This window comes from Clarias gariepinus, chromosome 11 (genome assembly GCF_024256425.1).
Source record: "Clarias gariepinus isolate MV-2021 ecotype Netherlands chromosome 11, CGAR_prim_01v2, whole genome shotgun sequence".
Classification (NCBI taxonomy): Eukaryota; Metazoa; Chordata; class Actinopteri; order Siluriformes; family Clariidae; genus Clarias; species Clarias gariepinus.
In genome coordinates this window covers 21,962,199-21,988,362 of record NC_071110.1, presented here as the reverse complement: position 1 = coordinate 21,988,362, position 26,164 = coordinate 21,962,199, and the positions used below count along the sequence as shown (strand labels likewise).

General features: G+C 38.3%; 1 protein-coding gene across 1 annotated transcript in view; it reads left to right on the top strand.

The window, feature by feature from the left end:
• Positions 1-24,240, top strand: part of dyrk1ab (dual-specificity tyrosine-(Y)-phosphorylation regulated kinase 1A, b) — a 36,373-nt gene extending 12,133 nt beyond the window's left edge. The window contains exons 2-11 of the mRNA XM_053507464.1: positions 11,315-11,511; positions 13,847-13,939; positions 16,280-16,468; positions 18,071-18,218; positions 18,401-18,687; positions 18,820-18,966; positions 19,218-19,358; positions 19,474-19,777; positions 20,650-20,774; positions 21,485-24,240. Of these exons, the coding sequence (XP_053363439.1) occupies positions 11,392-11,511; positions 13,847-13,939; positions 16,280-16,468; positions 18,071-18,218; positions 18,401-18,687; positions 18,820-18,966; positions 19,218-19,358; positions 19,474-19,777; positions 20,650-20,774; positions 21,485-22,075 (2,145 nt within the window). The 5' untranslated portion in view covers positions 11,315-11,391 and the 3' untranslated portion in view covers positions 22,076-24,240. The remainder of the gene's footprint in view (positions 1-11,314; positions 11,512-13,846; positions 13,940-16,279; positions 16,469-18,070; positions 18,219-18,400; positions 18,688-18,819; positions 18,967-19,217; positions 19,359-19,473; positions 19,778-20,649; positions 20,775-21,484) is intronic.
• The last annotated feature ends 1,924 nt before the right edge of the window (positions 24,241-26,164 follow it).

The following is a 26,164-nucleotide window of genomic DNA, read 5'->3' as shown; positions in this document are numbered from 1 at the left end:
ATGCAAAAGCCACATAGAGTTTAATAATCTTTAATTTTAAATTTAATTTAAAGTTAAAAAAATACACTGATATATTCAGTTGATAAGATATAAACAGCTAAAATAATGTAATTTTGTATAATAAAATGATGTATGCATAAGTAAAACCACAGTTAATTACAAGTTAACTTTGTAGTGGACTATAAAAAAAAAAACTGTAGAAATGCAAAAAGCTAATAGTCACAAATGTACTGTTATTTGCATTCGCTGAAAATCACAACAATCACTAAATGTAATATTCTACTGTTATTCACACCGTGTAATGTGATGCTAGTGAGTAGCACGTGAACAGATCTAGCGCGACTGTCCCGAAGTTAGCAAACAGTTTAAATAAAAGCACTTCAACTTTTACACGATGAAGGGATACAGTTTTTACTGACCCTGCTGACGTTTCGCCATCCGTAACACCAACATGTTTTTTTTTTTTTTAAGTATTCGTGCATGACATGCCATGAAAGCTCGGTCTTGCATAGCGTGCAGGTACCGTCTTCTTAGAGGCGTTTAATGTAAATAACTCCCATACCTTGGAGGACTCCAGCAGACGCTTCTGTAACCTTTATTGCGCGAGCGGCTGTGTATCTGTGTGTATTTGTGCATCTTGTGGTCGCGCGCCTCAGTGATGTGAGCAGCCCAACTAATCGATAACGGCATTCGTTGACAACAAATTTCATTATCGATAATTATCGATTTTATCGATTAGTTGTTGCAGCCCTATTACAACTGTTATTTGTATATTTTGTATTATATGTATTTTATTTTGTCTTTATTATTGTCCGCTTATTTGAAAAAGTAGCAGTTAAGTGATGCTTGGCTACTCGGATGGTAAAATTGTAGGGAAGGAATGATGTAAGATTTTTTTGTTGTTTGTTGGTTTCTCATGATACGATCTAATGCATGATGTGCTTACAATTAAATTACTTAATGATTCAATTAATAGTTCAGTGATGGCAGTGTATGACTGCAGAATATTTTTGTATTAATTCCCTTTTTTCCCTATATGGTGCTGCTTAGATTAGAAGAAACTATGTCCTCAAAGTAGGATGTGTGATAAAACAAAATTTGCGTAAAAGGTAAAAGTATAAAAACAAAAAATAGTCTAAAATAGCTGCTAGGTAATACTGTGTATGTGTATGTATGTATGTATGTATGTATGTATGTATGTGCGTGTGTGTGTTTATATACACATACAGTTAGGCCCAAAAATAATTGGAAAGTGACACAATGGACATGATTTGCGCTCTGCATGCCACCACATTGGATTTGAAATGAAACAACTACAACAGAATTGAAGTGCAGACTTTAAGGTTTAAGTCAAGGGGTTTAACAAAAAATATACAATTAAACGTGTAGGAATTGTAGCTTTTTTTATACAAACTCCTCATTTCAGGGGCTCAAAAGTAATTGGACAAACATAAAATGTTACTTTTCAATATTTGGTTGAGAATCCTTTGCAGGCAATGACTGCCTGAAATCTGGAACCCATGGAGATCACCAAACGCTGGGTTTCCTCCTTTGTGATGCTTTGCCAGGCCTTTACTGCAACTGTCTTCAGTTGTTGCTTGTTTGTGGGTCTTTCTGCCTTAAGTCCTGTCTTGAGCAAGTGAAATGCATGCTTGATTGGGTTGAGATCTGGTGATTGACTCGGCAATTGCGGAATATTCCACTTCTTTGCTTTAAAAAATTCCTGGGTTGCTTTTGCAGTATGTTTTGGATCAATGTCCATCTGTACTGTGAAACTATGTCCAATCAACTTTGCTGCATTTGCCTGAATCTGAGCAGAAAGTATATCCCTATACACTTCAGAATTCATCTGGCTGCTTCTGTCTTTTGTCACATCATCAATAAACACAAGTGACTCAGTGCCATTGGAAGCCATGCATGCCCATGCCATTACTCTTCCTCCACCATGTTTTACAGAAGATGTGGTGTGCTTTGGATCATGAGCTATTCCAAGTCTTCTCCAAACTTTTTTTCTTCCCATCATTCTGATACAGGTTGATCTTAGTCTCATCTGTCCAAAGAATGCTGTTGCAGAACTGGGCTGGCTTCTTCAGGTGTCTCTTGGCAAAGTCAATTCTGGCTTTTTTGTTTTTGAGGCTGATTAAAGGTTTGCACCTTGTGGTGAATCCTTTGTATTTACTCTCATGAAGTCTTCTCTTTATGGTAGACTTAAATAGTGATACACCAACTTCGTGGAGAGTGTTCTTCACTTGAGTGGATGTTATGATGGGGTCTTTCTTCACCGTGGAAAGGATTCTGCGATCATCCACCACTGTTTGTCTTCCGTGGATGTCCAGGCCTTTTTGAGTTCCCAAGCTCACCAGTGCATTCTATTTTTCTCAGAATGTACCAAACTGTTGATTTGGCCACTCCAGAAATTTGCCACATTTCTGCTATCTCTCTGATTGATTTTTTTTCTTTTTTTTAGCCTCAGGATAGTCTGTTTCACCTCTTTTGAGAGGTCCTTTGACCGCATGTTGTGTGTTCACAGCAACCGCTTCCAAATGCCCCACCTGGAATTAACTCCAAGTCTTTTAACTGCTTAATTGATGACCGGTTGATGAGAGAAGAGCTCATTCAGCCTTTTTTTTTTTTTTTAGCCTTCTGAGTCAATTGTCCAATTACTTTTGGTCGCTTGAAAAAGAGGCAGCTACGGTATAAAGAGCTGTAATTCCTACACCCTTGCTCCAATTTAGATGTGAATACTCTCAAATTACAGCTGAAAGTCTGCACTTTAAGCCCATATTGATTATATAATTGTATCCTGAATATGTTTTCGTAAACAGCTAAAATAACTAAATCATAACTAATAATAACTAAACTTGTCACTGTCCAAATATTTTTGGGCCTAACTGTATATTACAGTATATACATACAGAGTGGGTGAACATTAACAAGGCAATAATAACATGCAGGCTAGTGCACCACCCCATTTTGCTCTTATTGTGCATATGTGGTTAGACCAGCATGTTGCAGGATGAACAAATTGTATTAGAAATATAGACTTAATTATCAATTTTTAATACCTAGTTACTTTTCACCCACGCTGTATAAACTCATGCAGGTGTTAATGTTTTTGACAGCTTTTAAAGAGCTTTGTCTTGTTGTTGCATCTTTTGTTACTTTTTCCACATTTTATTGGAAAGTCAAAATACTGCCACACCCATCTGCTTTGCCTCTTAATGTTGCTATCTGTAGAAATTCAGACCCTAAGACATAATTTTGTATAATAAAGGTCCATTTATATATTCGGCGTGATTGATTTATACCGTGCCCAGAAACGGTTGTGCACACAGAAATTTCCGGGTAGATAGACGGCACTGGTGACATCATATTTAAACGGCGATCTACTACCGTTCTCCGGTACAATTCCTTCCAAATCTGGTTCGCGGTGCGACCGAGTACACAATTTCAATCTCAAGACCACTTCTTCAGTGGGACGGTTCCTGAGTGGTATGGAATGATTGTGTTCTTACTAGTGATGCTCCGATTGATCGGCCACCGATCATGATCGGCCGATATTGGCTAAAAATAGCTTGATCGGCGAACCCCAAAAGCGCAGATTAAAAAAGCTGATCCTTGATGGAAATTGCTTGCGTGACTTTTTCACACGTGCATGCACGGCGCACAGGTAAACAACAGCAGAGTGGAGCTTAAAAGTGGCAACATGAGTTCTCCCGTCTGGAAGATTTTCAAAGTGTCCGATAAAGATGTAAAGTTAGCCGTTTGCAATTTATATCGTGATGGCATCCCTCAAGGTGGAAGCAAGCAACGGCATTTTAACACCACTAACATAATTCAAATTCAAATTTCATTTGTCACATACACAGTCACACACAGTACGAAATGTAGTGAAATCGGAATCGCTTCCCAGACCGCAACAGACTGAACAGTCCATTGTTGGGGTGGCTGAGGTCCTTTACGACCTTCCTGGCCTTGGTCCAGCACTGCTTGGTGTAGATTGAGTGCAGGTCAGGGAGCTCGGTGCGGATGATGCGCTCAGCTGATCGCACCACCCTCTGTAGAGCTCGTCTGTCCTGCATGGTGCTGTTCCCGAACCATGTCGTGATGTTTCCCGTCAGGATGCTCTCTATGGTGCAGGAGTAGAAATTCCTGAGCACCTTGGAGGGCAGTCTAAAGTCTCTCAAGCGTCTGAGGTGGTACAGACGCTGCCGGGCCTTTTTTACCACGGTGTTGATGTGACAGGACCATGCCAGGTCCTGCGTGATGTCAACACCAAGGTATCTGAAGCTGTCCACTCTCTCCACTGGGCTCCTGTTGATGATGGGGGTCTGGTAGTTCCTCACCTGCTTTGTACTGAAGTCCACTATCAGCTCCTTTGTCTTGCTGACGTTCAGGAGGAGATTGTTTCTCTGGCACCAGTTCTCCAGATTTCCAACCTCCTCCAGGTAGGCCATCTCATCGTTGTTGGGGATCAGGCCCACCACGACAGTGTCGTCAGCAAACTTGATGACGGTGGTGGAGTTGGTAGTGGCCACGCAGTCATAGGTGTCCAGAAAGTACACAACCCTGGGGGGCTCCAGTACTGAGAGTGATGGAGGCTGAGACATGTCCGCCCATCCTTACTGCCTGTGGTCTGCCAGTCAGAAAATTGGAGATCCACTGACACATGGCTGAGCTGAGTCCCAGGTGCTCCAGCTTGGTGGTGAGTGTGGAGGGAATTATGGTATTAAATGCAGAGCTGTAGTCGATGAAGACCATTTTCACATAATTCCCCCTCCTAATGTGTCCAGGTGAGTGAGGGATGTGTGGAGGAGATGTGAGATTGCATCGTCCGTGGAACGGTTTGGACGGTATGCAAACTGTAGTGGGTCCAGTGTGTCTGGTAGTGAAGAAATGATGAAGTCTATGACCAGGCGTTTAAAGCACTTCATCACTACTGAGGTAAGAGCTACAGGGCGATAGTCATTAAGAGAAGCAGGATGTGGTTTCTTTGGGACAGGAACAATAATGGACTCTTTGAAGCATGTGGGGATCACCGACTGAGATAAAGAGATGTTGAATATCTCAGTGAGCTGGTCTGCGCAGCCTTTGTTTGTATTTTGGCATGAGGAAGATGGCGGCGTGGTTGGATTTACCAAACGGTGGACGAGATTGTGCCTTGTAGCCGTCCTTGACAGTTGTATAGCAGTGGTCCAGTGCCCTTCGCCCCTGGTGGGGCAAGTGATATGCTGATAAAAGTTCGGCACTGCGCGTTTGAGGTTGGCACTGTTAAAGTCCCCCGCCACAATAAGCGCAGCGTCCCGGTGCTGTGTCTGGTGCTGTGTGAGTGCCTCATGCAGCTCGCATAAGGCAGTGTCCGTGTCCGCTTGTGGTGGAATATAAACGGCGCTGATTATGACCGATGTAAACTCCCGAGGTAGATAAAAAGGACGACACATGATGGACCGCTGAGTTCAGCCATGTCTCGGAGAAGCAGAAGAGTTTCCGGTCCCGAATGTCTCTCTGGAACTTTATCCTGGCCCTAAGGTCATCGAGTTTGTTTTCCAGTGACTGGACGTTGGCGAGCAGGATGCTAGGCAGAGGTGTGTGGTGTGTACGGGCTCTCAGCCTGTTCCTGACGCCGGCTCGTTTCCCTCGGGGCCGCCGCTTCGCGTTGCGTCCTTTGTTCTCCCTCAGGATCTCACTCAGCCAGCTCGGATCCGGGGTTAAAAACGTCGAATTGTGAGTACATTGTATACCAATAGAAACAAGAGTGTCTCCATCATAACTAATGTACTCCATGGTAGTAATTTGACTGGTTTTAAGTCAAATGCTAAAAACTAACTTAAAGAACAAAAACAAAGAAAAGGTGGTCGAAGCAGTCGTGACGGCAGCTGACCTCACCGGCGCCATCTTGTGATTAGGCCTCTTAGAACACGCTATACAACTGAATATGCCGAGTATGAAACTAATTTTAGTATAAAATTAAAAGAGTATAAAACTAAACTAATTTTAAGTTACTCTGCCTTATTTGGGAAAGATGGCCTACAGTATCCTTAAGTTCTCATTTTCTAAAATAAACACTTGGTGGTTCTTCAAGATCTTGACTGTAGCCTATTTCTAAATTCTTTTTTAATATAGTTAATTTAGAGTTAGTTTCATTTCTATAAATAGTGCAAACTCTGCTAGATTATAGATAAAAGTTTTCCATTCCCCTGCCATTTTGTGATCGGCAATCGGCAGATCATGATCTTGGTGATCAGTGATCGGCCCCAAAAATGCTGATCGGAGCATCTCTAGTTCTTACTGATCAAAATGAACCAGACTTTGGGATCAAATGTTCTTGGAAATGATCCCAGGCCCCAATGTGAAAATGTCTGTAAAGATGACTGCACCCTCTGCAGTGCACAGTCATGGCCAAACGTTTTGAGAATTACATAAATATTGGAAATTAAAAAAGTTGCGGCTTAAGTTTTTATAATAGCAATTTTCATATATTCGAGAATGTTATGAAGAGTGATCAGATAAATTGCGTAGTCCTTCTTTGCCATGAAAATTAACTTAATCCCAAAAAACCTTTTCACTGCATTTCATTGCTGTCATTAAGAACCTGATGAGATCATTTCAGTAATCGTCTTGTTAACTCTGCTAAGCTAACTAAGCTGATTGAGTTAGAATGGCAGATTTGACATGTTAAAAGGAGGGTAATGCTTGAAATCATTGTTCTTCCATTGTTAACCATGGTGACCTGCAAAGAAACTTGTGCAGCCATCATTGCGTTGCATAAAAATGGCTTCACAGGCAAGGATATTATGGCTACTAAGATTGCATCTAAATCAACAATTTATAGGATCATCAAGAACTTCAAGGAGAGAGGTTCAATTCTTGTTAAAAAGGTGTCAGGGCGTCCAAGAAAGTCCAGCAAGCGCCAGGATCGTCTCCTAAAGAGGATTCAGCTGCGGGATCGGAGTGCCACCAGTGCAGAACTTGCTCAGGAATGGCAGCAGGCAGGTGTGAGCGCATCTGCACGCACAGTGAGGCGAAGACTTTTGGAAGATGGCCTGGTGTCAAGAAGGGCAGCAAAGAAGCCAATTTTCTTTTAAAAAAAACATCAGGGACAGATAGATCTTCTGCAGAAAGTATGGTGAATGGACTGCTGAGGACTGGGCAAAGTCATATTCTCTGATAAAGCCTCTTTCCGATTGTTTGGGGCATCTGGAAAAAGGCTTGTCTGGAGAAGAAAAGGTGAGCACTACCATCAGTCCTGTGTCATGCCAACAGTAAAGCATCCTGAGACCATTCATGTGTGGGGTTGCTTCTCATCCAAGGGAGTGGGCTTACTCACAATTTTGCCCAAAAACACAGCCATGAATAAAGAATGGTACCAAAACACCCTCCAACAGCAACTTCTTCCAACAATCCAACAACAGTTTGGTGAAGAACAATGCATTTTACAGCACGATGGAGCACCGTGCCATAAGGCAAAAGTGATAACTAAGTGGCTCGGGGACCAAAACGTTGAAATTTTGGGTCCATGGCCTGGAAACTCCCCAGATCTTAATCCCATTGAGAACTTTTGGTCAATCCTCAAGAGGCGGGTGGACAAACAAAAATCCACTAATTCTAACAAACCCCAAGAAGTTATTATGAAAGAATGGGTTGCTATCAGTCAGGATTTGGCCCAGAAGTTGATTGAGAGCATGCCCAGTCGAATTGCAGAGGTCCTGAAAAAGAAGGGCCAACGCTGCAAATACTGACTCATAAATTTGAATAAATGTCATGTAATTGTCGATAAAAGCCTTTGAAACCATGAAGTGCTTGTAATTATATTTCAGTACATTACAGAAACAACTGAAACAAAGATTTAAAAGCAGTTTAGCAGCAAACTTTGTGAAAACTAATATTTGTGTCATTCTTAAAACTTTTGGCCACGACTGTACAATATGCAATGGAAAACATTTATATATTTATCTTTTTTTCTTTTTTTTTGTATTGATTCATTTGTTTATTTTAACATTTCCATAATGCTTCTTTGTGACAGCTTCCAGTATTAAAAGCCCTATACTAATAAAATTCATTTAAAATTGAATGTACAGTTGCGGCCAAAAGTATTGAGTTGCCAACGGGTGTTGAGTCTTGGGCACCGGTAAGTCATTAGATTATATTTTTATTATAGGTATATAATTGATAATCATTGTTATTCAATTCATCCAACAGTAATGTTATTGTTGTGGCTGATCAATTGTTTATTTGTTTGTAGTTTTTAAACTTTAGGTTAGTTACGATTTAATTACTAAAATAAAGTTGTAGGCCAGGCAGATGGGTGCTCGGTCAACTTTCAAATTTAGTTATAGGTGAACAAACACAATTTATTCAAAGTTGTGTATTTTAATAGCTTAAATTCCATTAATTTGCAAGGTACAAACTCGTATTAAAATTCCCACTGAGCACAAACCCACACACGACTACTATAACGCATCCCTCTCCACTGCAATCAGTAAATAACCTTTTCTTTCGAATCAAAAAGTGGGAAATTTGTCCTAAATAGACAACAACTTGGTTTAGAAACTGACTGAATGGGGTAGTTCACACTCTTTTTGAGCTTTAAACAAACTTTGTAGTGCACAGAATAAGGGGCCATGTATTATTATTATTTTATTTTTTATTTTTTTGCCAGTTTAGTCACATTCTGTGTGAAAAAATTTGGGTCCTGTGTGCAGAGTAGGAAAAGTTACAGCAACTTCTTGCATACATATGGGCAGATCAATATTATTATATGACCAACTTAAAAAACTTCCAACTTTAAAAGCAGGTGCTTGTGTTGAAGGTTGTGTTCTAGTTGCTGCTGTTAAACCCCATCTCAGATGCTTGTTCAACAGAAATTTGGCAAATTCCGAATTTACTTTGATTTCTAATATTTACATAATCTGAAAAGTGCATTAAGAAACTCAGCTTGGGTGTCCATGTAACCCAGCTCTAAATAATTTTTTTTTCCCACACAAACCTTGGAATACATTTTAGATTTAAGTTTTTAATTTTGCAATGTAGAATGGTTTGAATCTGTAGTAATGAACAGACGTACAGAATATAAGCAGAGCTGATTTTCTTATCATATACTTATGCAAATATTAGAAAGGGTCTAAAATCCTATCAAGACAGGACTAGGGCTACGTTTACACTGTCAGGTAAATGTGACCCAATTTCCGATTTTTTGCTCATATGTGACACGTATCCGATATGAATACGTGTCGCATATGAAATCAGTATTTGGTAAATGAAGCATATGCGCAGGCTGCAATTATGCCGTTTTTTTTCTCCTCGTCCGTTTTAAAACCATGGTGACGTTTAGCGAACTTTGCATATATCGCAGAGCATTAAGCACACTTCACCTTCGTCTATCTTGGCTAGTGTGTAGCGCAAGAACCTCCCTTTAAGTATGCGCAACGTTTCAGATGGCATGGCAAGTGTAAACACGTGAATTGGATATGAGTCATAGTTGAAAGAACGTGTAAGCAGACAGTCAAAAAAAAATCAGATATAGGCAACAAATCGAATTGGGCACCGAGACCTGCAGTGTAAATGTAGCCTTAGTGTACTTTTAGGTCTTTTGGTAATTATTTTTTATTTACAGTGCTGCTCTGTAACTTTCTGTAACTGCTCTGTAACTTTCAGTCATGTTTATGCTTTTTTTTTATTTTATATTTTCTCACCCTTTTCAGAATTAAAAGAATCACAGGCCAGTTTGTTTACCGTTCATGCCACCTTGTATTGGGGAAAAGATCTGTGACTGCTGCTATTTCCTGTATTTAGTTTTGTAGTACACCGCTCAGCGACCATCTCTCAGATACTGAACGGAATTCCGATAAAAAACAAACAACAACAGATGCCACTCATGTACTTTATGGTTTAACTTGCATTTTCAAATTGTTGCTGTAGCTTTAGTTTGTCCTACTAGATTTTTCTTTCCTACTTAAATACCTCTTAAACTATTTGCAAAAGGTGTTGTAAATAGAGCAGGATCATGTGACCATGTGATGTAATCATACAGGTTTAAAGATAATCTACTAAACAGTCAGTTCTTCTGATTACGGTTTTCTGGGTTCAGTGCAATAATACATAAATATTACAGGTGTTTCCCTGTTAAACTAATACAAACTGAATACGGCTCAAGGGTGTGTATTTGTGTTTTTAAATAATTAGTAGACCTAGTTGTTGTCTTGTATCTATTTAATTCTTAAAGAAAAGAACTGCGTTTGTTTTGTTCTACAAGTAATAAAAAAGTGCCCATGTTATTAGTGAAGAATCTTTTGTGAGTGGTGTGATGGATCAAACCGTTACGTAGCTTTTAGCAATTTTTTTTATTTATTTATTTTTTTTTCTTAGCACAAGCCTGCTCTGTAAATCAGTCGGCGAAAACTAAATAAATAAATAAAAAGGAAGCTTGCTTTCCCTTTTTTGGTCATATTCCTCCGAGTTCTAGGCATGATTCGAAACGATGGTGCGATAACGCAGGGATTGCACCTTCTGTTTCTGGTAGAGGGAATTCTTTACCCAATTCGTTCAGATAAACCGCTCTCTCCCTCCCTGAGATTTGTAGTTTTTTGGTCTCAGCCTCCCATGTGCTGGATGTTACCTCAAAGTGTACCAAAGTTCAATTTAATTTCTTGTTTATTTCTTGTTTTCTTATTGGCAAGTGGCAGAAGCTCTGCCCTGGCAACAAAAGTAGTCTATTTGCATACTCTGCCGTGATTGGGTTGAACATTGATGGGCTTGCCAAATCACACTGTATCTTGGTGGTGATAGGCTATGCTAATTGGGTGCTGTTGCTGGGATTCTGAATAGTGGTGTGGTTCAGTGTGGCTGTGGTGCATTGTGCTGCCTGCTGAGGGATGCTCATAAACCAGCATTCTCCTAATAATTATCAGAATTTACTCTTAAAGGAGGGTGAATTTGTCAGGGGGGGTGGAAATCAGTAGTGGTGTATTTATTATGTTTCTGTTCGACAATCACCTTTGCGTTGCACAAACATGAAATGTTAAGTGCTCTTTTATTTAGTCTTCAGTTTAGTGCACACTGACATTTACGTCTATATTTAACATATTTTGTTCTCCTGTTTTTGTTTTTTTGTTGTTGTTGTTTTTTGTTTTTTTGTCCCCCTTTTCTTCATATGGGCGTCTCTGTACAGAAAAATATATGAAAAGTTGTCAGGCATGTAATAAGTTATTTTTCTAAAATAAAAGCAGTATGGATATTTGTGATGCTTTCCTTATTTAAAAAATCATCGCTGTGCGATAAGCTCTAATGTGTATATATGTTTGAACTTTTCTTCCAGGGGGAGAGACCTCAGCATGCCAACCCTGGTCTGGCCGGCTTGCACGCTCTTTTTCTTTCAATGCTGCTGGGTTTCACATGGCTGCTCCGATGCCTCATTCACACCCGCAGCACAGTGACTGTCACCAGCAGAGTACAGAGCAGTCTGGCACTGTACTACCATACAGTGACCAGACGCAAGCGCTCACTGCCAATCAGGTACTAATCATGCGCACACGTACGAAACATATTTTAATGTGCTGGGAGCCTTACAGCTTAGTCTAAACTAATTATACCAGTGTTTTCCAAAGTGTTTCCCCACAGCCCCCTAGTGGGCGCTAGGTGTATTGTAGGTGAACCACAAGAGGTCATTTATAACAAATAAATTACTTTTACTCACACATCGCCTATACCACTTTACAGTATCCTGTAAACCGGGTCGCAGGGCACTTGGAGACCCAGGGCACGAGGTGGGGCACACACTGGACGTTTTTAATTTTCAGTTTTGTGGTTGGCTTATATTCTGCTGATTAAGTATTAATATTATAAAAGAACTAATAGGACTAATAAAACAAAGCTATGAGGTTTTAAACAACGTGATACACTTCATTTACCTTGTCTGGTTTGTTTATCAGAGTTATGATTAAGGGACAGTGAGTGGGCAGAAGATTTTCAGATTTTAAACTGGGCCACAGTTTGGCAATAGCCTTATCTAGCATTGAAAGAGCCCACATATCAGTGGTACATTTTGAAAAGAAATCTCTTCATAACTAATATAATATATATATATATATATATATATATATATATATATATATATATATATATATATATAGTTCTTTCTAATTAATTTTATGAATGCTATAAAATTTCTTTGATGGTCAGTATTTTTCAGAGCAATTGCAGTACTGAGCAAATAAAAATACACTATAATACATGTTGTAGACTAACAATAGTATCAGAAATCACAGAGAGAGTCCAACTATTGTTATGGCGAACAAGGCCAAGTGCCCTTACTGTGCCCTGTGCTCAAAGTCAATCTACAGAGGTTTTGGCAGTGATAGGACAAAAGTAAATGTAATAAATTAATAAAATATGTACATATTAATTAGAATAATTAGTGTTTTGAACTCCAGTATTGTCTGACATTTCCTAAAAGCCATGATCTCTTTCCCCATCTCACATGCACTTGACTTGGTGCCCCCTAGATCTCAGTTAGTGGAGAATGTGTTGTCATTAAAGTGAAATATACTGCCAGTCAAAAGTTTGAACACCCCTTCTAATTCCATGATCTTGTCTGATTTTAATTTTCTTTTATTTTGTGATGCGTCTGCTACTTGTGCCCTGTAAAGCGTTCATAACGGCCCTAATCGAAGATACTGTTAATTGGTCATTTTTGAGGCTAGTAACTTTTAAATTAATCCTCTGCAGTAGGGGTACACTTGGTTGTTTTTTTTTTGTTGTTTTTTTTTTTGCAAGGACGGTCTTCATGAGAGCCAGTTTCATCATTGTGCCTGATGAGTTTTCCAAATGCAATTTACAATACTGTTCTTACTAGAATCTAATAAGAGCTGACCTTTGTGTCGTAAAATAACAACTTACTGGTATTGTTGTTACTTAATTACTTAATGCCATATGTGTTATTTTTATAGTTGAAAAATTCTAGAATGTGGAAAATAAACCAAACATCAGACTAATGCTAATGCTCGTAGTTCGTGAATAGGCGCATATGGTTGTGGTGGTCAAATTTAACAATTTTAAAAACAACTACAAATGTTTGTTTTGAAAAGGTAAAAAAATAAATAAATAAATGAATGAATGAAATCAAAATCGCCTAAAAATCCATCTGAGCACTTATTATTATTGGACACAAACTTGACAGGTTGGAGACAGTGAGGGACAACAGACCACTAAACTCCTGTCAATCATGGAAACTCCATCCCACCCTCTGCATTATCCTATTCTGAGGAAGCGGAGTTCATTCTCTAACAAACTGATTCAGCTTCGCTGTCACACAGAACTGTTCAGGAAAACATTCCTACCGTTCGCCATCACACTGTACAACGACTCACCTCTATGTAACAGAAGACAATAGCCACTTGTATACAGTATATCCGATTATTTACTGACAATTTGCACATTTCACCTGTTTTTCTTTTTTGAATTGCCAGTTTCGTACCTTTTTTTTTCAGTTTTTTTTTTTTGTTTTCCCCTCTACATAGCACCTTCAATACTTTATTAATATACATGTTTTTTCCCCCTCTACCATACTACTGTTTGTGTAACCTGCTGCTGCTGTAACGCGATAATTTCCCTTATGGGATCAATATGTCTATCCATCTATCTATCGTCAAAGTCTCCAAACCTCACAGCTGATAGTATTGCACCCTTCTGTACTCACAGTGACGCATATTGTTCTCCATGCCTAATCATGACACTGTATTAACCCTATAATCACATATGGACCTTGCCTCCAGACTACAAGTTTTTTTCTTGTAGAGTAAACTGCTGTATGCCTCAACCTAACGGCCTGTATGTCTGTGTTTCCTTACAGAGGCACATGCCCCAGTGTTTTCGTGAGCCAGCTTCAGCTCCCTTGAGGAAGCTCTCTGTTGACTTAATCAAAACTTACAAACACATTAATGAGGTAAGATCCGCTGTCAAAACTCAGTAATGTTTAACAACACTTAAGGGCCGTAAACACTAAAAAGCATTTGTCATACTCTTAATATAATTATTTATAGATTTAACTTTAACCAAGGAGTCCGTTATACTAATAATAAAATAAGCTTTATTTTGACTATTATAATCTTACAAAAAGCAGTGTAATTAGTAAAGTTGCAGCAACCGGTAACGAGCCAATAGACTGAAAATTACTTTTTAAGTTTAAAAATTACTTGTTGTAGCCAGTACAGTATGAGTGAAGTGCAGGTTTAGATCAATGTGTGCATAAGTGAACAGTTGGTTTGATGGGATGGTGTTGATTAATTTACTGTAACAGCAGCTCTGACAGCCTCTAGCCATAATTGCAGGTGTATATTAATCCAAGATCTCATACTTAGAAATAATAATAGTAATAAAGGTGTTGTGTGATAATGTTGGAACTTCTGATTGTCACAGATGAGTACGGTGCACAATAAATTATATAGGGTGTCTGAAAAGTCTGGAACCAGTGAGAATATCTTGATATCTTGAAATATGTTAATCGCAATCCACAAAAAAAACATGATTCAGCAGTTGAGAAAATGCCTAGGGTCTAATCGCTTGGGCTGGGTTTAAAAAGTCACCCTGTATTTTATCATTTTATATATACAGGTCCTTACAAAATTAGTATATTGTGATAAAGTTCATTATTTTCTGTAATTTATTGATAAACATTAGACTTTCATATATTTTAGATTCATTACACACAACTGAAGTGGTTCAAGCTATTTTTTTTTTTTTTATATTTTGGCATACAGCTCATGAAAACCCAAAATTCCTATCTCAAAAAATTAGCATATCATGAAAAGGTTCTCTAAACGAGCTATTAACCTAATCATCTGAATCAACTAATTAACTGTTAACACCTGCAAAAGATTCCTGAGGCTTTTAAAATCTCATAGCCTGGTTCATTACTCAAAACCGCAATCATGGGTAAGACTGCCGACCTGACTGCTGTTCAGAAGGCCATCATTGACACCCTCAAGCAAGAGGGTAAGACACAGAAAGAAATTTCTGAACGAATAGGCTGTTCCAAGAGTGCTGTATCAAGGCACCTCAGCGGGGAAGTCTGTGGGAAGGAAAAAGTGTGGCAGAAAACGCTGCAGAACGAGAAGAGGTGACGGGACCCTGAGGAAGATTGTGGAGAAGGACCGATTCCAGACCTTGAGGGACCTGCGGAAGCAGTGGACTAAGTCTGGTGTAGAAACATCCAGAGACACCGTGTACAGGCGTGTGCAGGAAATGGGCTACAGGTGCCGCATTCCCCAGGTCAAGCCACTTTTGAACCTGAAACAGAGGCAGAAGCGCCTGACCTGGGCTACAGAGAAGAAGCTTTCGGATAAAAGCAAATTTTGCATGTCATTCAGAAATCAAGGTGCCAGAGTCTGGAGGAAGACTGGGGAGAGGGAAATGCCAAAATGCCTGAAGTCCAGTGTCAAGTACCCACAGTCAGTGATGGTCTGGGGTGCCATGTCAGCTGCTGGTGTTGGTCCACTGTGTTTTATCAAGAGCAGGGTCAATGCAGCTAGCTATCAGGAGATTTTGGAGCACTTCATGCTTCCATCTGCTGAAAAGCTTTATGGAGATGAAGATTTCATTTTTCAGCACGACCTGGCACCTGCTCACAGTGCCAAAACCACTGGTAAATGGTTTACTGACCATGGTATTACTGTGTTCAATTGGCCTGCCAACTCTCCTGACCTGAACCCCATAGAGAATCTGTGGGATATTGTGAAGAGAAAGTTGAGAGACGCAAGACCCAACACTCTGGATGAGCTTAAAGCCGCTATCGAAGCATCCTGGGCCTCCATAACACCTCAGCAGTGCCACAAGCTGATTGCCTCCATGCCACGCCGCATTGAAGCAGTCATTTCTGCAAAAGGATTCCCGACCAAGTATTGAGTGCATAACTGAACATAATTATTTGAAGGTTGACTTTTTTTGTATCAAAAACACATTTCTTTTATTGGCCGAATGAAATATGCAAATTTTTTTAGATAGGAATTTTGGGTTTTCATGAGCTGTATGCCAAAATCATCAATATTAAAACAATAAAAGTCTTGAACTACTTCAGTTGTGTGTAATGATTCTGAAATATATGAAAGTCTAATGTTTATCAGTACATTACAGAAAATAATGAACTTTATCACAATATGCTAATTCTTTTAAAAGGATGTGTGTGAGTGTATATATATATATATATATATATGTGTGTATAGAAATTTTTTTTTTTTTTTTTTACACAAACATGAAAGCTTTTTTTTTTATCTTTCATTCTGTGTAGGTGTATTATGCAAAAAAGAAGCGACGGCATCAACAGGGTCATTGTGAAGACTCCAGCCATAAGAAAGAGAAGAAAGTCTTCAATGATGGCTATGATGATGACAATTTTGACTACATTGTCAAGAATGGAGAGAAGTGGATGGATCGTTATGAAATCGACTCTTTAATAGGAAAGGGTTCATTTGGGCAGGTACGGTCTATCACACAGTCATGTTATATGTATATGCAGATAGCCATGTCAAATCCACTGTTTTTATTGACTTCCTTACTGCGCAAACAAGACTAGCCACGTCCAACTGGACAATGTACTATATAAACCGTATACTAATACAGCGCTACCTCGGCATAGGAATTTAATCCAGTTTGGAGGCGAGTTCTCTAGATGAAATTTAATATTGCAAAATGCATTTTTCCATAACAAATAATGTAAATGCAGATAATCCGTTCCAGCCATCCAATGGTATTACCAATATCACCAATTTCCAGCACTATGATTATATTATATTTCATATAAAAACAGTCAAAACATGTAGAAACATGTAAATGAAGTAAAATAGGAAATAAATAAACATTAAACCTGATGTAACCTTAATTTATGATTCCTCTTGGCACCAGCTGCTTTAATAAAAACGAAAGTGCTTGATAACATCATAGGACCATGGGTCCCAAAAATGTTATGTCTTCACTAAATCTTGCACAAAATGCAAAATGTAAAATAGCTTGGCTTTTAAGTAGCTGCCGGACATACAAACTTGTTTGGTTTGGCTCGGTTCTGTAGCCCGCATGCCAAAAATGCTTTGCATGGTAAGCCGAATTTCTTTCGAAAGTTCGGTTCAGTTCGGGTAAAGGTACCACTGTACCACCTTTTAATTGCTGATATTTACATGTAAATTCCCCTAAAACCTTAACCATGGATTTGGGATTTAGCATTTCAGTTTGTTTCTGTTTGTTGTTAATCTCATAAAGATCTCAACAGATTAGGAGCCAGTTTAACAGATCTGGCTAAAGATGCCTCAGTCTTTGCTAGCTAAGTGTGATTTTCTTACACAGTAAATCTCGCATTGATCTATCTAATAAACAAGATCAATGCGAGATTTACTGTGTAAGAAAATCACACTATAATGAGAGAAATATATATATATATATATATATTTTTTTTTTTATCAATTAGCTCTTTAAAAGGCTAAATACAAAAACTTTAATAAGTACAAGAATTAAATTGTAAAAACTATGAAATCACTTTTAAATTATTTCTGCATCTCGCTGTGTATAAACAAAGCCAGTGATTGTGTTACTGAATTAGGCAACTAGAACAGGGGCAACAGACATCTTATCAGCACACATTTCTTTGCAAACTAAATGTCTGATGCCCCTGTTCTATTGTCTGAATGCACATTTCATAATTAATACTATAATATCCTCCAGTCTTTTGAAACGGCTTTTTCGGAGCATGGCATTGAGGCTTTAGTAAACTATGGTGCTGATGTCAGGTGATGAGATGTTCCAGTTTATCCCCAAAGATGTTCAGGTCAGGGTTCTTTGCGGGCTGCACAGGGCCATTGTCAGGTTTTGGCTTATGGTTTCTTAAAGCTACAGCATACAGTGACTTTCTAACTGTGCATCAGCCTTCATGGCAAGAGTTTGGGGAAGGCCCACGTATAGTTTCAATGGGACGTGTGTTTGTGTAGTGTAGGGCCTGACACCAAATAATATTTTATTTTAATGTTTAAACGACTTCTTTGCAGTGTCATTTCTGAAACTTAAATGATGTGTGTTAATTGTATTCTTGCAGGTTGTTAAAGCTTATGACCGTGCCGAGCAGGAATGGGTAGCAATCAAGATTATCAAGAACAAGAAGGCGTTTCTGAACCAAGCTCAGATTGAAGTGCGGCTGCTGGAGCTCATGAACAAACATGATACAGAAATGAAATATTACATAGGTATTCAAAAATTCAGACAGCATCTTACATCTTGGTGTACATGCTTCATAATGTATTACTTAACAAGCATAAATTTTTACTTCTGTCTATGTTTCTGTTCATGTATTTTTTACTTTGTTTCCAGCAAAATAAGGAATTTTCAGTATTTTATTAATTTGCTATTTTTTCTCTCTTTTTTTTAGTTCATCTGAAGAGGCACTTCATGTTCCGGAATCACCTTTGCTTAGTGTTTGAAATGTTGTCATACAATCTGTATGATTTGTTGCGAAACACAAACTTTAGAGGAGTTTCTTTAAACCTGACACGGAAATTTGCTCAGCAGCTTTGCACAGCACTGCTGTTTCTTGCCACTCCTGAACTCGGCATCATCCACTGTGACCTCAAGCCAGAAAACATCCTCCTATGTAACCCCAAGAGAAGCGCTATTAAAATAGTGGACTTTGGAAGCTCTTGCCAGCTAGGACAAAGGGTACAGTTAGAATATTTTTCTCATCTTGTTTATGTCTCCCAAACAGCCGGAATGTGTCAACATACTTGGTGAATAAATCTTGTGTGGTGGTGTTTTCCTTATTATTTATGTATAATTGCGTATGCTTTTCAGATATATCAGTATATCCAGAGTCGGTTCTACCGCTCCCCTGAAGTTCTATTAGGAATGCCATATGATCTGGCAATAGACATGTGGTCTTTGGGGTGCATACTGGTAGAGATGCATACAGGAGAGCCTCTGTTCAGTGGTGCCAATGAGGTAAGAATTTATAATAGATCTTTTTATTTATTTTTTTAACTACAATAAGTATGGCTACAATGCACTACTTGTTTTGTTTGGTCTGGGGTATTCTTAAGTAAATGCCCATGGCACACTGAGGAGTTCTTTCTAAATAGCCAGTCTTTTAAAAGAGGTGTACAGGATATTCAGTTTAGTGTTGTCGTTTCTATTTATATAACTGTCAACATAACATATGTGTATGAATACATTGTTTTTTCTTTTAAATACAGGTGGACCAAATGAACAAAATAGTTGAAGTTCTTGGCATCCCACCCAGTCACATTATGGACCTAGCACCAAAAGCCAGAAAGTTTTTTGAAAAGTTGTCAGATGGGACGTGGAGCATCAAGAAGACCAAAGATGGGAAAAGGGTGTGTCTTTATATTACCAAATATATTTCTATGGAAATATGGAATATATTACTCTGCAGTTTACAGAGCTTAAACCACATGTTTAATACTAAGATGTTTGTTTCTGTGCCAACAGTACAAACCCCCAGCTTCTCGGAAACTGCACACCATTTTGGGGGTGGAAGCTGGTGGTCCCGGAGGTCGAAGGTCTGGCGAATCTGGCCACGCAGTGGCTGACTACTTGAAGTTCAAGGACCTTGTGCTGAGAATGCTGGACTACGACCCCAAGACTCGAATCCAGCCCTACTATGCGCTTCAGCACAGCTTCTTTAAGAAGACTGCTGATGAGGGAACGAACACAAGCAGCAGTGTTTCAACAAGTCCTGCACTTGAGCATTCGCAGTCCTCAGGGACCACTTCTAGTACATCCTCAAGCTCAGGTGCTCTGCAAATAGCCATCCATTTTGACAACTCAGTAATCCCTACTGATAGCAAACAAGTGACTCAATGAGTGCTATTAAGAGGTTTCACCTCAATCTGTGAATGAGAAAATCAGAATTCATCTTCTTTCAGCTTTTTTTCATAGAAAAGGAGGGTATTTGTGCATTAAAATAAGTTGCACTAAGGCTCACTTTATCAAGTGTGCGTGTTTAGGTCAGGATCTAGATTGATTTTAGCCAAATTACATTTTTCTATGTTGAGTTTTTTTTTGTTTTTTTTTTTCTTTTTTAATGGTACATTATGTAATATTTACAACAGCACAATGCTAAATTGCTTTAATAGTTAAAGCGAAGGCATATCATCTGTAATTTAGTCCACTTGACCTGCGAACGAATATGCAGTTGTTCATCTCGTCAGCTCAACCCCATGTCCCATTAACTGTATGAAAAAGTGGCAAAGAAACATAACTGTTCAAAAATAGTCATAACTCACTAGTCCTTTTTTCTTAAAATTCAATGAAGCAATAGTATACACCTTATTGAGCAACCATCTCAAAATCCAGCTTATCAATAATTTTTTGTTATATAGATTTAAATACAAAATTTTACGCATTTAATTATAGACATTTTGCCTGGAAAATTGTCATTTCATTCTAAAACATTTTAACATATAATTGACCTCTCTAGCAGCATGTCATAAACTATCATAAGGTTTTTGTCAAAATGTTTTCCATTTCTGTTTAAATACTTATCATTAATGTATGGTTCCAGGGTTAAACACTATTTAATTTTATATTTGACAATTTATTTGAAATGGCTGATTAATGTGAAAAAGCAGTTTAAAAAAAACAGCAAATTTTCCATGATTTTAGGAGGATCATCTGGAACAAGCACCAGTGGCAGAGCGAGGTCTGATCCCACTCACCATCATCGGCACAGTGGGGGGCACTTTAGCACAGCAATGCCAAGCATAGACTGTGATAACCTCCGCCCTCAGGTCAGTCGATTTATTTATTTATTTATTTTTAATCAATTAGCTTTTCAAAAGGCTAAATACAAAAACTTTAATGGGTAGAAGAATTAAACTGTAAAAACTATGAAATCACTTTTAAATTATTACTGCATTTTGCTGTGTATAAACGAAGCCAGTGATTGTGTTACTGAATTGGGCATATAGATATTTACTGAGAGTCATTATCTACAGTACTGTAGCTTAGTTATATACGTGCATACTGTTTATTATAAAAAATAGTGTTTTTTTTTTTATTGTTTATAAAAAAAAAAATATGCATATCCAGCCCAAGATGTTGAAGTAGTCGTTGGATGAAAAACCGTCAAGTTCGGTAACACTCCTTGTTGGAAAGAGAGCAGTAAAACTGAAGCATGTTCGCTTAATGATTTGTTTAGAAGGATGAGGTTCAATAAAAAAATCTAGAACAAGACTATGCCTTTGATAGTACCTCTCCACAATAATATGTATTTTTAGGTGATATTTATGCAAAAGAAAAACACTACATTTATATACTGTGGCTTTAATGAAGAAAAAAAAATATTTACTATCAAAGGTTTTTCCAACATGGCAAAGGAGGGTTTTGTATTTTTTATCTGTAACTTGATCTATTACCTTTTTCTTTTCTTTTTTAAATAAAGTTTTTTACTTTGTGTTGTGTATATAAATAGTCATGCCTGTTTTCCTTTGTCTTACAGAAAAGACAGCCTTACCATCCCCCTGTACTATGGACTGATGGTGTTGGCCCAGAGGTTGTCACGGTAGAGACGCATCCAGTGCAGGAGACCACCTTTCATGTGCCTCCTCAGCATCCTAAAGCATTACATCCTCATCATCATCATCACCACCACCACCACCAACACGGACAGGTCATAACAGCATTTCCCCGGTCACGGCTCTACAACTCGCCCACCAACAGCACCTTCACACAGGACTCCATGGAGGTTGGGCATGGCCATTTGTCCATGACATCTCTGTCTTCCTCTGCCTCCTCTTCCTCCACCTCTTCCTCTTCCACAGGAAACCATGGCCACCAGGTGTACCAGTTCCGCCAGGGGCCCACCACGGCCCTGGACTTCAGCCGAATCGGAAGCATGGGTTTGGGTGCCTTCTCAAATCCCCGTCAAGAAACTGGCATCGCTGGACATCCAACGTACTCGGTTCCCTCCAACACGGGACCCGGGCAATTCATAACAGAGGGACATTTGGGAATGAGACAAGGCATTGATAGAGATGAGTCTCCGATGACTGGAGTCTGCGTTCAGCCGAGCTCCATGGCTAGTTCGTGACTAATCTGGAAATGTTTTGTTTTTTTCTGTTTGTGGTTATTATGAAATTTTTTTTTCTAGGTGATATTTTCCTTTTCTCCTATTTTTAAATGGTGCATAGAGAACAAAAAGCTGCTCACTTTTTAGGGGAGATATCACTGAAACGCTACAACTGAAGAATATTTAAAGTATATGTATTTCAGATCTCTCTTTTCCACTTAACAGACACATTCGTAATACTGCAAAATGACCATCATAAAATTGCATCTGCCAGTTCACTCACTACACATAGTACGCATGTCCCACTCGTGGTTCGTTAATTTTTTTTAAATCGGTTTTTAGTATTTCACAGCCAAGAACTGCCACACAGCTATCTACATGTAAAGCAATGCAAAAAAACGCATCCTTTTAAGTTCCAACAGTGAAACATTTAGCATTTTGTTTTCTTGATAATTTATTTACCCATTATTTGAAAGGAGTTCTCAAAGGAGCTGTGTGTTTAAAAACCTGTAGTGTGTGCAGGAAGAAGTACTCTCAGTGGTCTTTGGTGTTGTCTGTATTGTGTAACTGTGAGAAGCGTGTGCTCAGACTGTGGAAGCAGAATGAGCTGCAGTAATGTTCAGGCTGAGCCATGTCTCACCATGTGTTCCAGTTATGGAGAAGATGCACTGAATGGGGTCAGATACAGATTAAGGGTTGTGTTGTTCAGAACCCTGTTGGCCTTACGATTTTTGAACATTTGATCGAAAAGTACATAGACAATACTGTTCAGATAAAGACACCTTTCCTCTTATTTTAACATAAATGATCATTATTTGGAGGAATGCTGAGTAGAGTAAAAAGTAATCAAGAGGTTATTAAGAGGCCTTTATTTAACAAAGGGACTTAAGGGACTCATAATTACAGGGTCAAGTGTTTTAATCGTGACTTCCTATAATTTTTCTTTTTATCAAAAATTTCACAAAAATTTGTCTACCCTATAAGAGATGCTTGATTTTTATTTATTTGTTCCTTTTCCTTTTGATTGTACACTTTCCATTGAACACTGTTTACTTAAATTAGCATATTCACATTTTAGTACAGAAATCTTCACTGAAATTTGTGACTGCCTTTCTCCCCTCTTGAATTATGCTGTGAACTTTACACATTTTTTTAAATACCAAAGTAATTGGGTTTTTTTATGGTTCTGTAACCAATAATGTAGCAGTTCACCACTCCAACACAGTGTTTTATTAAATGATCAGTTTTGTCCATACCAAAAGTCTATCAACTACTTTTGTAAAAAAAAAAAAAAAAAAAAGAGAGAAGAAAAAAAAAAGAAATAGAAATTGTGCAGAGCTTGGTTGAATTGTTGTTTGGTTACACATCAAAATCCTGTTCTTTTCTTTTCATTTTGGTTTCTAAACATCAAGCAGTTGGGACATAACTTGGCACAACACTGCTGCTCTGCAGGCTACGGAGTAGCTGTAAAAGATTACAAGGATGGGGGGGGGAGTTTAAATTGTCTGTTGGTGGGTGATGCTACGTTTTTCTACTTACTTTGGATGATATGATGATTTTTATCAAAGTACTATACTTCAGCTAAAATATTCAGGCAGTCTACTGTAGCTACTATGAATACAAGTTGAGTTTGTCAAACATTTTGTTTGGTGCTTGTTTCCCCATACACTTGTTTGACCAGAGTCTAAATATGGCATTGAGGGCACATGGGCATATGCATGTTTCTGAGAGATTCAATGTTTTCAAAATCACTTTGCAGTTAAAGAAGCAATTGGCAATTGTTAATTAATTGCATAAGCAATCTCATCCACGATTTCTAGTAGAACAGGTTGTGAAGTGTTCTCCACCCATGCTCACACTTACTTGCTGCACTGGGTATTAACCAAGACCAATTCCATGCATATTACCAATGAATCTTTAGTGTCCTGCTGCCAAGTCAGGTAACAGGACGCTGTTGTACCTGAAAGTGGTGTTTATTTTGCAGACGGCATCTTTACCCTCTTACAAAACAAATGATGTTTGATATATTTACATATTCTGAAAAGAGTAATGGGGATGAAAAATGGTTCATATAAATGTTAAATGGCTTTTAAAAAAATAGTTTTTATAAATGGCCCCATTTGAGTGGGGAACACAGCAGTTTGCTGAGCTCAAAACATTCCAAAATAAACCTGGAAAAAACTGAACAGTTAAGTGTCTACCTGTTTTAGCTCTGATTTAGTGTCGTTTCCTGAAATGCAGCCCCTTTTTAATAGTTGAAATAGACTTGATGTATATATATTTATATTTTTTAATAAAGGAAATACAGAATTCGCTACATTTCTCCTGGTATATAATTATGGCTGTTTTGGCTATAATTTAAGTTTTCCTTTGGGTCACAGGTATAAAATGTTTTTATAGATTTTTTTTTTTAGTGTAGATAGGGGAAAATTTTTTTCTCACACCGTTGTCCATTTTGTAAAGATTTAACTGAGCTAAAAGTAATAATGCTCTGATCTGCCTCTAAATTGATATAAATATTATCTTGGAACTATAATCTTACTCTGTTAATGTTTTGTGAAGACATAGCTGTGCTGTGATCGCAAACCCACTGTAGCATATTACTCTTAACTGTTTAATGATGTTCATGTGTACAATGCTTTTTTGGAAACTTGGCTCTGAATGTTGTACTGCCATTTGCCAGAGTTTGGTCAGTAGTATTGTTTCACATATGCATTCACAAGGTAAAAATGTTTTCCACTTAAAATGGGGTGTAACTTTAGCCAAGGGAAACAATTTCTAGTTAATGGTCGTTCAAGTGTAAAGTTGGTGTAACAAATGAAGAGAAGCACAAATTTATACACTCCCACTATTATAGGAATATCTTTACACTTGCTAATTCATGCACTTATTTAATTAGTAAATTATGGTATACCGCAGCAGTGCAATTCATATCATGCACATACAGATCAAATATGAGAATGAAAAAAAATGTTATTAAAATTGAGATGTAATGGAGGGATCAGTGATTTAGGCCACAGTATGGTGGTGTGACTAGACTGTTTACCTTCTGGGATTTTTACAGTTAGCCAAATAAAATATTTTTTTGGGGGGGAACATCCAGTGAACAGCAGTTCTGGTTTAAGCTTCAATGACCACTCAGTGGAAGACTGAAGGAAAAAAAACATGACCTGGTCTTTTTTTTAAGCACTCCAGTGTCCAGTTGTTGTCCATAATTGATTTTTGTTCCTTAGCTGACAGGTGTGGACACTGATATGGTCTTCAGCTTAGCTTTACCCTACAAATCTTGTAGATTTGGTGTGCTATGTGTTCCAATGTGCTTCCCTGCTCACCACTCCTGCATTTAAGTTCTGTCAGCCATTCTTGTTTTGACCTCCCTTCATACAGAACTACCACTCACTGGCTGTTTTTTGCTTTTACACCATACTGTAAACTGTATGGGCTATCATTTGTAAAAAAAATACCTCGAGATCAGCAGTTCTACACCTCTACCTGTATAATTTTATGCCTTGTACTGCTGTCATACGACTGCCTATGAGCAGGTGTACAGGTGTTCCTGATAATGATAACTGGGAGTATATGTTATAAATCATTTAACTGGAAAATTAAGTCGTTTCAACTTGCATTATCTCCACGTCATGGCCAAAAATAGTGGACAAGTGACTATCAAAGCTGAATGTGGTTGTTCCACAAACTGTTGTCACAGAAATTGAAAACAGTTGCTTAGGATGTCTTTGTATGCTTTAGCGTTGCAATTTTTATTCACTGGAACAACACTTTCTCTTCACTGGAGGCCCGAACCTGCTCCAGCATGACAAGGCCACTGTGCACAAAGCATGTTTCATGCACAAGTGTTTTGGCAAGAACTAAATTCTTGTGAACACTCAACCCAGTGAACACATGTGAGATGAACTGGAACGCTGAGTGAGTCCCAGGACGTCTTACACATCACTGCTGAATTATCACAAATCTCTCTACAGTCTTGCTGCAAAATTTCTTATGGAAAACCTTCTCACAAGATTGAATGATGTTATAAAAGCAGAAAACTAAATCTGAAGAGAAATGTTCATATGAGCATGATGATCGCAAACAGTTGGTCATATGATACGT